This window comes from Rhinoderma darwinii, chromosome 13, assembly GCF_050947455.1.
Source record: "Rhinoderma darwinii isolate aRhiDar2 chromosome 13, aRhiDar2.hap1, whole genome shotgun sequence".
Classification (NCBI taxonomy): domain Eukaryota; kingdom Metazoa; phylum Chordata; class Amphibia; order Anura; family Rhinodermatidae; genus Rhinoderma; species Rhinoderma darwinii.
The window spans coordinates 51,644,074-51,656,121 of record NC_134699.1 but is presented as its reverse complement, the minus strand read 5'-3'; the positions used below and the strand labels follow the sequence as shown (position 1 = coordinate 51,656,121).

Genomic DNA, 12,048 nt, shown 5'->3' with positions numbered 1-12,048 from the left:
CATCAGTAAGATGCAGGCACCATCAGTAAGATGTAGGTACCATCAGTAAGATGTAGGTACCAATCAGTAAGATGCAGGCACCATCAGTAAGATGTAGGTACCATCAGTAAGATGCAGGCACCATCAGTAAGATGCAGGCACCATCAGTAAGATGCAGGCACCATCAGTAAGATGCAGGCACCATCAGTAAGATGCAGGCACCATCAGTAAGATGCAGGCACCATCAGTAAGATGTAGGTACCATCAGTAAGATGCAGGCACCATCAGTAAGATGCAGGCACCATCAGTAAGATGCAGGTACCATCGGTAAGATGTAGGTACCATCGGTAAGATGTAGGTACCATCGGTAAGATGCAGGCACCATCGGTAAGATGCAGGCACCATCGGTAAGATGTAGGTACCATCGGTAAGATGCAGGTACCATCGGTAAGATGCAGGCACCATCGGTAAGATGTAGGTACCATCGGTAAGATGCAGGCACCATCGGTAAGATGCAAGCACCATCGGTAAGATGCAGGCACCATCGGTAAGATGCAGGCACCATCAGTAAGATGCAGGCACCATCAGTAAGATGCAGGCACCATCAGTAAGATGCAGGCACCATCAGTAAGATGCAGGTACCATCAGTAAGATGTAGGTACCATCAGTAAGATGCAGGCACCATCAGTAAGATGCAGGTACCATCAGTAAGATGTAGGTACCATCAGTAAGATGCAGGTACCATCAGTAAGATGTAGGTACCATCAGTAAGATGCAGGCACCATCAGTAAGATAAATTCACTGTATAAATTGATATAAATATAATTGTGCTCCCACAATATGAGAAAATTAGAGGGTTCACTGAAGTGACAACTGAGTAAAATATACCTTTTAATAGTAACTCGTTTTAAAAACAGGGGTAACACACCACTGTGAAGTAAGCCCCACCGTGAAAATTTAAAAACGTATTAAACAAGAAACACTGAGTCATTATGATAAATATATCTCAGTGTTTGTAACAATGTTTCACTGGAACCAGCATTTAGATTTTAGTGGAGGAAGAGAAAGTCCAGTTTGACTTTATTAGTGCGGAGCTCAAAAAAGAGATTGAGGCAGCTAAGTCTTTGGTAGATACCCCTGGTTTTGATAAAAAAGACAAAATCCTACAACAAACTCTAGAAAGGTTCACTAATCATTTAAAGGAACGTAAACACTTCCAGTTCCAGAGAGACCTACAGGAATTTAGGGAGAAAAAAAGCTTACGACTTTGTCAATACCCAACAACAGCAATATCAACAGACTAATAGGGGGCCGAGGGAAACTGACCCTTCCACATCAGAGAGTGAAACAACAGACTCTGAAAGAGTGGGCCCTTTCTTTGGTGGTAGTGGTGGGAAACAAAAATACAGGGGAGGAGCTAGAGGTAGAAATAGAGGCCGTGCTAGAGCCTCTTCTAATAGTGGCAATAATTTTTTAGCCAACAATCCCCCCATTTCCCGCTACATGCTGAGGGGACAAAAGGATTAGTGAAGGGAAGTAATATGGATAGGCTACGAATCATAAACCTATCTGAATACATTTTGAGTGCATCAGAGAGTACGCTATTAGAAAAGGGACTTTCCTTTGTCCCCACAGTAAAGTTTGACTAATTTTCTTGGATAAAGGATCTTAATTTGTTTGCTCGCAAACTCAAATGGATCAAATTCTTCAAACACCATAATAGAAAAAAATGCATTGAATTGGGGTTAGAAGAATCTGATATGGAAGGCCTGGTGGCCTTAGAGGGGTTACTAGAGGAATCTGGTAGAACCCCAGGTCTAGGTCCTTTCACCAATCTTAAATTGAAGAGTAGGAAGCTGCCACCTATAGGAGATTTTACCAATGTGGATTTATTTGTGGAGATGGTGGGAGATGAGATCAAAAATCTTAGTCAGGACAATAGGGGCATAGACAACAACCTGTCCTGGTCCGAACGAGTAGCTCTGACCACTTTAGAGAAAAAACAAAATATTGTTCTAAAGGCATCTGATAAAGGTGGGAACATCGTGGTCATGAGCAGAGAGGACTATAAAAAAAATGTGTGAGGACATTTTACTCAATCCTGATTGTTACACCATTTTAAAGGACAACCCCACAGCACTGTTCAAGAAAGAGTTGCTGGGCATTCTGAGTGATGCAAAGAGCAGATCTTTGATCAGTGCAAGCGAGTTTGGGTTCTTGTTCCCAAAATTTCCCATCATGGCGTGTTTTTATAGCCTGCCCAAAATCCACAAAGGGTATCCCCCCTTACGTGGCAGACCTATTGTTTCAGGCATTAATAATCTAACTCAAAATGTGAGTACATATGTTGATCAGGTGTTGCGCCCTTTTGTCTTGAGTCTCACATCATATGTACGTGACACTATGGATGTTCTGAAACAGATTGACGGTATTACTTTGGAGAAAGACACACTGTTGGCTAGCCTGGATGTTGAGGCGTTGTATTCATCCATACCTCACAAATTGGGTTGTAAGGCGATCGAGTACTTCCTTGGATCAAGGGGCACTCAGTTTGCAGCCCATAACCAATTTGTTTTGCAGTTATTACAATTTGTTCTTGAAAAAAATATATTTATCTTTGAAGACAAGATCTTTCATCAGCAATGTGGCACTGCAATGGGGAGTCCTGCCGCTCCCACCTATGCAAATTTATTTCTTGGCTGGTGGGAGGAGACAATTGTCTTTGGGGACAATTTTGCTAAATGGACTTCGTCCGTTGGACTATGGATTAGATATATTGATGACGTGCTGCTTCTTTGGAACTCTACAGCAGAGGAGTTCCATAGTTTTGTAGCAGCCCTCAATACAAATGATATAGGGCTAAGGTTCACATGTGAGATCAGTGAAAAAGAATTGTCTTTTCTGGATTTGAAAATTATAAAAACAGGAGAAGGCACAATTCGTACCAAGGTACACCGGAAAGAAACAGCCACCAATAGTTTCTTGCAATGGAACAGTTGTCATCCTTATCCCCTCAAACGTGGCATTCCAAAAGGCCAATTTATGAGAGTACGCAGGAATTGTAGCTCCATGGGTGATTTTGAGTGTCAGGCTCAGGAACTCAAGACAAGATTGAAGGATAGAGGTTTCCCCAAGGGTGTAATCAGAAAGGCCTATGAGGGAGCAAGGGACGCAGATAGGCAATGTCTTCTGGTTCCTAAAAAACGTAAAGAAGAACAAGTTACGAGACTCATAGGCACCTATGATTCTAAACAAAATGATATTATGCAAATCCTGAAAAGGTACTGGCGTATTCTCAGTTCTGATACAGATTTGGTTGATCAGATCACACAGTGGCCCTCTGTCACGTATCGGAGAGGGAAAAACATCAGGGACAGAGTCATGCACAGTTGTTTTGACCCCATTTTACCTAGGAGTACGTGGCTGGATAGACAAATACCAGGCACTTTTAGATGTGGTAGCTGTAAAGCTTGTGACTTCATTCTCAAAGGGAATAGCTTTACCAGTGTTGCAACACAGGAAAAGTACAACATTCGGGATTTTGTCAATTGCAAAACAGCGGGGGTGGTTTACCTTATTACATGCCCATGCCCCCTAAATTATGTGGGTAAAACTGCACGACAATTTCGGCGCCGGATAAGGGAGCATGTCGGAGACACTATCCATGCTAGGGACACCCCAATATCTAAGCATGTGCATGCTAAACACCAAGGCCATGCAGCATGTTTAAAGTTTCAAGCAATTGAACTCATTAGACCCCCAAAAAGAGGAGGTGACTGGGACAATTTAATTCTACGCAAAGAAGCCCAATGGATCCATAGACTGGCATGAATACAACCAGCGGGTTTAAACGAGCAGACTAATTATACGTGTTTTATCTAATATGCAATACCATTCCTCTTTAGGCGGCCAATATTCACCCTGGGTTGCCTTTTGGGTGGGTGGTTTTAATCTGCATAGTGTACTATGTTTGATATGGCCATATTGGCCAGCCAACATATAAAGAGATCTGTTGTCAGAAACTCTAAATGGGAGGGATTTCGTAATCTTGTCCACCTAATATGTGTTTATAAACTAGAGAGTTGCTTTTTTGAGGTAGTCCACTTGCGGTGGGTAACTGTCCCGCAAGACATACTTACAAACAAATTATCGTTTTGCTCTTACCTTCCTCTTACTTGGCAGTCCGGGCGATACGTCCTTGGCTTCTACTGCGCCTGCGCGTTCGGCTTGATGCGGTCGATGATGACCCCTGGCTGTCAGCTGACGGCGGGGGGTCACATGGGCAGGTGTCACGAATCGAGAGGGTGCTGTGATTGGTCAGTTCATGTAGCGCCGCCAAATACGAGGGGTGGAGTTTTGGTGCTTATAGTAACCCAGCGCCTGCAATGAAGTATGCCGTTGACATCGATAGGAACATCTTCCCGTGACGCACAGCAGAATATCTGCTGTTGAATATTATTATCGCTGGTGATGAGGCCAGAGTGACCAAGATACGGACCCCTGAGGATGAGTATCTGAAACGCGTAGGGTCGTTCATTGTACATGGAATGTCTGCATAGGGGACAGTAGCATTGTGTTACACCCAGCGCTAGGAGATCCGGTGTTTGTTTACGGACACTGGTGCATTTTGGGGATTGTACTACTGTTGTGCCCAGGATAAATGCTGGTTCCAGTGAAACATTGTTACAAACACTGAGATATATTTATCATTATGACTCAGTGTTTCTTGTTTAATACGTTTTTAAATTTTCACGGTGGGGCTTACTTCACAGTGGTGTGTTACCCCTGTTTTTAAAACGAGTTACTATTAAAAGGTATATTTTACTCAGTTGTCACTTCAGTGCACCATCAGTAAGATGTAGGTACCATCAGTAAGATGCAGGTACCATCAGTAAATTGTAGGTACCATCAGTAAAATGCAGGTATTCCTGAATTCTGCGAATGGATTTTGACATTAAAATCAGTAATATATGCTGTGATGTTTTTTGTTTTTTTTGCTCTTACAGGTTCCTTATTCTACTACTTTCCCTCCAACAATACAAACTGCAAACCCTTTCTTCCCAAGGGTTCCAGCTTCAACACCTTTTTTCCCATTAGCTCAGCATCCAACTCCACTATTGCCCACAGTTCCCATTTCAATGCCTCCTTTACCTGTGGAAACAAATTCATCTCTATTTCCTGCGGTCCCAACTTTGTGTCCCACTCTTGTGCCATTATCAAAGGAATCCACAAATAAACCTTCTGAAAAATCAGGTAAAAGCAATAAAGAACCTTACTCGATGACCATTCGAATCCAATGTGGGCATTAATGCCATGTGTTGAGAATGACTGACCAGGGAGGACATGTTATCTTTATATTAGTATAATGGTGGAATGTGATCTTGAGTTTCTGTCATCAAGAGTCAGGTGGACATCACATTCTTAAAGACCTTCTGATAGACACGAGGTACTTGGAGATTGTGATGTTCTATGATGCTATTGCTGTGCAGATACCTGTGAAGACATTGATCTTGGCTTGAAGGATTAGGCATGGAAACTATATTCCAATTTATCCTGAAGGTCTTCTACAGAGTTGAGGTCATGCCGTTGGTCGAGTCAGTCAAGTTTTTCCACACCAGACTTGGCAAAAGTCTGGCCACACTAGACTTTTTATTTTTCTTAATCTCATACTACCCAGATAATAAATCGCCATCCCTTGATTAAAGAGGCCCAGTACAAACTATGAAGAAGAGGCAAAGACCATTATTAAACCAAACTTTTGGCAGGTATTATCTTCCCAACCAATATTCATCCATCAGACTGCCAGACAGTGAGGCAAGACTCATCATCAAGTCAGAGGATGTGTTTCCACGGCTCAAGAATCCAAATGCAGAGTGCTTTCCATTACCCCAGCTGCTATTACCATTGTGCATGGTCTTCTCAAGCGTCTATGCGGCATTCCAGCCTTGGCATCCTAATCCATGAGGCCTCCAATGAACAGTTCTTCTGCAGATGTTGCTCCCAGAGGAAGATTGACTTTCAGCAATGAACGTTCTAACGGAGGAGCTTCAGCACTTGGAAGTTCCACTATGTGAGCTTGGTGGTCTACTGCTTCATGGCTAAGCTTTTGTTAACCCTTGACATCTCTAATATACTATTACAACACTAACAATTGGCCAGGAACACTTTAACCGATTTCCTAAAAAGGGGCATACTTTGATATATGTCCTACTGAAAGATACTAGACCCTTCAGTACAACCTGATCTACTATTTATGATTCTCTATGGAGATTTCATATCGATTTGCTTAATTTCATTTACCTGTTCGAAAAATCATCAGTAGTCAAACCTACTAATTAGACAAGGTGTCTTTCTTATGGTATGATTCTTACGCTACCTAGAGAGAGAACAAACCAGGCAGCACAATTGACCCATAGCACCCTCCTTACCCACAACTTTGGCTTGGGTCGATGTACTCGGTTGGCCCCAAGACTTCAGTGCTTCTAGCTAGCCCAGTGGTTGATTTTCTGGGTAACAACCAACAATCAAATATCCCAATCCAGAGAAGAGAAGATGGACTCCCCTAATATTAGCCAGTCAGACAATCCAGGGTTTTTCAACAGCGATGTAGCAGGGTTTAGTACGTGGTACAGTTCCAGAGTTCAGAAGGGTAGTCAGACAATCCAGGCTTTGGCAACAGCGATATAGCAAAGTCAACTACGTGGTGCAGGTCTATAGGTTAGTCAAGCAATCCAGGGTTTGGCAACAGAGATGTAGCAGAAACAAGTCAGCACAATAAAGTTCAGGATAGCAAAACCAAGTTACGGAACAAACGCTGATAACTGGCACTGAGGCCAGTATGGAGGGGAAATAATTACAGCTCTTAGCGCTCTGACTGGTCGGATGACTGAACTCTGCATGCCCAACATCCCTGCCAGTCTCCAGACATTGCAATGGTGGCCAGCAGGTAGAAACAGCACTGGTCCGCAGCGAAGTCAATACATTACAGTCCGAAAACTTTTGTCCATTTTGCACTTGGTTCCTTTAGGCCGCATTGGATGCTCACCACTTCCTTAGCCCAAGGTTCCAATTTGGTAAAGTAATGAATGTATCTTACACTTAATTAGAATAAAACATGTACTTTACACCAGTTAGGCTCCGTTCACATCTGCGTTGGAGGCTCTGTTAGGGGCCTTCGTCACAGATCTGGCATAGATTACCGGAAAAAAAATAGTGCAGCATGGACACCCGCTGGAAAGCCAAGACATTAAAGTCAATGGGTTTCATTGGACGCCGGTGGTATCCGTCGTGCAACCGACCCGTTGCCACCGTTATTCCCTTGTTCTGCTCCTCTGACGGAGCAGAACAATGAGACACAGAGACACAGGTGTGAACGAAGCCTGGGTGTAAACTTGTCAATATAACACCCTCTGCTTTTCTTACGACTTCATCAATCTCATGTAGTGGTCTCAAATAATGTGTACAATTCTATATCTTTAAATCATTTTAGTTCTGATTATAGATTTCTATGACTATTTCAGAAACTAGTAGCAGCGCGCAATTGCCAAATTACTATGAGCTCTTGGAGTTTGATCCACTCACTGAAAGCAACAAGACAGAGTAAGTACTCTATTACTAGTTATACGTATTTGCATTATAATGTTATCCATTGACGTCAATATTTCGTCGTAAATTTGATGATCAAGCAAATAAGCTTTTAAATAAGTTTTTAATTTTTTCAATTCTGATATTGTACAAACCACTCGAAATTTCTAAGGTCCCGTCATTGTTCTCATATGGGGATGTGATGTAGCCAGGATATTATGTTTTGGCATTTGGACCGACCAATTTCCGGACAATGTGATTCCAGAATAAAATTGAGCTTGAAACTATTTATCAAATTCTAAATGTATTGATATTTTTTATTGAAGAAGAAAATAATGTGGTACAGTACCAAAAAGAAGATAATGGAGAACTTGGCATAAAAGAAGTGGAGCCATATAAGACAATGGGCACTAAAGGGACACAGCACTCTGAAGAGGACATTTGCTTTAATTATTGGTGGGGGTCTCAGGGCCCAAACTCCCACCGATACATTCATCTCTGATATGGTGATCAGAAGTCCAAATTTCCTTTACAAGGACTAGATATATAGACATGAAGAAAATAGAATTCTGGGATCTCACCTTGTAGTGTCGACAATGATTATATGTTGTAACCAATTGTATTTGCTATTACTACTTCTTGATGGTTAGGTACAGTCCATAGTGCTCTCAGTGTAAAGAACCCTTTCCTATATTGACAATGGAAACACTTTTCCAACGTGTATAGAGTTCATGCTCCAATTCTTTGTATTGACCTTGTATATATTAGTATACATGTTAACTTGTTATTACCTCTAAGGCATTTTTTTCCCCAACTGAACAAGTCCAATTTGTCTGCAAATCTCCACTCCCATATTACTAATTTACTGTCTAGATTATTGGGAAGTTATTAAAACTGCATGACAACCCCTGTGGGAGATATAATGAAAGCTGTGTTCATTATCACCTGGCTTTTCTGGTGTCAGATATAGCTAACTTTGTAGGATTCTTAAAACTCAGCTTGACTATAAAATATTACAGAAAGACCAAGATAAGTTGGCAGCATGGACAAAAACATGGCAGATGAAATTTAATGTTGATAAATGTAAAGTAATGCAATAAGGACGCAATAATAGTATTAATTCATATACCTTAAATGGAATAAAACTGGGGATAACGGAACAAGAGAAGGACCTGGGTATTCTGGTAACAAATAAGCTAAGCAGCAGCACTCAATGTCAGGCAGCAGCTGCAAAAGCAAATAGGATTTTAGGGTGTATAAAAAGAGAGATAAATACCCGGGATTCAAATGCAATATTACCCCTCTATAAATCCCTTGTAAGGCCACATCTTGAATATGGAATTCAGTTTTGGGCTCCACATTGTAAAAAGGATATAGGAGAACTGGAGAGGGTTCAAAGGCGGGCGACTAGATTATTAAATGGGATGGGAAGTGTCGCTTACAATAAAAGGCTAGAAAAATTGGGCTTGTTCAGCTTGGAAAAAAGACGTCTTAGAGGGGATCTTATTAATATGTATAAGTATATTTGTGGCCAATACAGAGAACTAGCACATGATCTGTTCCTTCCAAGAACTCTACAAAGGACAAGGGGACATTCATTGCGTGTGGAAGACGTTTCAGACATCAATATAGGAAAGGGTTCTTTACAGTTAGAGTGGTCAAGGTATGGAATGCCCAACCCCAAGAGGTAGTGATGGCAGATACTGTGTCAGCATTTAAAAAATGGAAAGATTATTATTTACTGACGAATAGCATTGAGGATTATAATTAATCTAGCAATGAATGACGGGTAATTTATTGAGAAAGGTTGAACTTTATGGACCTTTGTCTTTTTTCAACCTATGCAGCCACCTAACTTTTTTATACTGGTGATTTTTTTTGACCAGAGTGATAGTAATTTGTTCTTTTTTTCCAGGGCTATTTATGAAGAAATTGACTTCACATCATTGATACCAAAGAAGAGTTCTAGCTAGCACGCTCTGTGTGGTAATAACACTTTTTTCTTTTTATCAATGTACCCCTGTATTTGCCCCTGGATTTTCAGGGTTTACCGAATGGCAGAGATTGTGTGAGATTAGAATTATAGCATCAGGGCCAATCTTGTCCATGGGATGTGTCTGGTATTGCAGATCAGTCTCACTGAACTGAATGGGGCTTGGCTGCAATACCAGACACAGCCCAAAGACAAAAGTAGCGCTGTTTCTGAGGGGGTGGACAAAAACCAATTTTTGTGGTACGAAGATTCATATTCATCAGGAATCAATATTGCCTGATGCCCTGTTTGGCATAAATAATGTCTATTATAAACTGGGTGAATAGAATAAGGACTTTTTTGGATATAGAACTGATCTGAAAAAGAAGCAAACATCTGTTGGGTTGCAATATGTAAAATAACTTATTTTTATGCTCCACAAATCTGTTTCATCAACACAAATGGACCCCGATCCTAAGCTGGTCAACTTCTGCCTAGAAATTTTGGTAGCAAGGGTATACTACTATAAAGGCAGCTGCTATGGGGCCTGTGTAGAAGGGGAGCAGTTCAGGTTGTCCCTATCCCCTCCCTTTGTTTTGAACAGTGGAAACCTCTATGGGGCCCAGAGGTCGTACATATATATTCTCCTTTAAGGTATAGGTCCACATTTTCATTCTTCAAGAGTTGAATATGGTTTTACGTTACCATGACCCAGAAAAATCTGATGGACCTCTGTACATAAAAGGGTGTTAAGCACATATAGTACTCCACATGCAAGATATGACATAACTGGCAATGACTACACATATTGTCAATGTGTAATTGTGGCAATGGGCCGTTATGATGAAGTCTGATGCTGAAAGTTCTCAGAAATTTTGTATCTGTATTATTAGTAATCCGCACAAGTATAGAAAGTGACCCCAACACCACTGCGGAGTCAGCCATGAAAGAGGTGACAGGGTTACCAGCTTACCCCACATCTGCTTACCCCATTGGTTGCTAGTGCTGTATACTGAGGAGGGGGCACCAGAAAATCCAAATGTCCCCATAGTTAATCTGCTCCCACCTCCCTGCGCACCTATGGCAGATGATAAATGTGATCCTGACGTATAACTCTCAGTCCTCCAATGACAAGCTATATGTTGGGTCCACCAGAAGCATGTCCACGTTGTGGAAGCTGTGTAATGTTACTCGCAGATCATCGGGCAGAGGTTAATGGGCTCTCCTGGTGCTGAAATGCCCTTACCCCTGTACTTGGGGGAGGCCCATGATGCCACCAGTTCTCCTCATAGATGTGGATGTCTCTAGTGGCCAGGATTCCACTGTCATGGTGTGAATAATAATCTCTAAGGAAATCGTAAAGAAGTGTTCTCCAAATTATGGCTCGAGAACTGTTGCAAAACTACAACTCCAAGCCTATCCTAATAACTTGCAGCTGTCAGGACACGCTGAGAGTTGTGGTTATTCAACAATTGGAGAGTTACAGTTTGAAGACGACTGCCTTACAGCACAAATACCTATATTCTGCCCAGAAATTATTGCTCTTTCTACATCCAAAATACACTCCTCAACAGTGAAATTCCAACACCAAGAAGGACAAGCCGTAAAGTTATGCAAACTGAGGAAGTAGCAGGTGTCACTAAGATCTGCAAATGATCACCTTTTCAACCACCTAGCGCCAATCTGTGGCATGTGGCAGGGTATAAAAGCCAGATTGGAAGCAAAGTTTATGTATAGAGCCTCCCCCTGTAGATAGAGCCGACCTCTGTATAGAGCCTCCCCCTGTAGATAGAGCCGACCTCTGTATATAGCTCCCCCTGTAGATAATGTCACTTACATTTTAATTAAGATAGAAAAAGCAAAACTTGACATACTCACCTTAATCCCGTTTCCGCGCCATCCGGTGTCAATGCCGACCTGGACTCTTCTGACATCCTCGTAACGCTTGCGTTGTTGAAAGGCGCTGACTTACAGGGCAAGTCCTTCTGCCCTGCAAATCAGTGCCTTTCATAGACGCAAGCGGCACGATGCCATCATCGCGCTGCTTGAGTCTATGAAAGGCGCGGATTGGCAGGGCAATATGACTTGCCCTGTCAATCAGCGCCTTTCAACGAGGCAAGCAGCGCAAATAGGTAATCTCGCCGCTTGAGTCGTTGAAAGGCGCTGAATGGCCGGGCACGGAACGTACCCAGCCGTTCATCGCCTACAGTGCAGGAAGGGGTGGCGGCGACTGGTTTCAGTGGTGCCTCCGCCCCCTCAGAGAGGCAGCAGGCCATAGTCATGGATGGTGCGCTCCTGGCGCCCTCCCCACCTTCCTTCTTAGTTGCCAGCTACGCCCCTGTATTGGGCGAGGACGTGGTGTCCAAGCCACAGTTGAGTTTTTTTTATTACTCAGCTGCTTTTCTCTCTCTTACCAAATACAACTACGATACGCGCCAAACCTAATTTCTCTACTGCTTTCCAATTCCTTATTATTTAATTTCGACGATAGAAGCAACAACAACATGTGTTAC

The 12,048-nt window shown here is 42.3% G+C and overlaps 1 protein-coding gene across 1 annotated transcript in view; it reads left to right on the top strand.

Annotated features, from left to right (window-relative positions):
• TOM1L1 (target of myb1 like 1 membrane trafficking protein) overlaps positions 1-12,048 on the top strand; it is a 122,625-nt gene that overhangs the window by 107,828 nt on the left and 2,749 nt on the right. The window contains exons 13-15 of the mRNA XM_075846570.1: positions 4,986-5,232; positions 7,500-7,578; positions 9,479-9,549. Coding sequence (XP_075702685.1) covers positions 4,986-5,232; positions 7,500-7,578; positions 9,479-9,536 — 384 coding nt within the window. The 3' untranslated portion in view covers positions 9,537-9,549. The remainder of the gene's footprint in view (positions 1-4,985; positions 5,233-7,499; positions 7,579-9,478; positions 9,550-12,048) is intronic.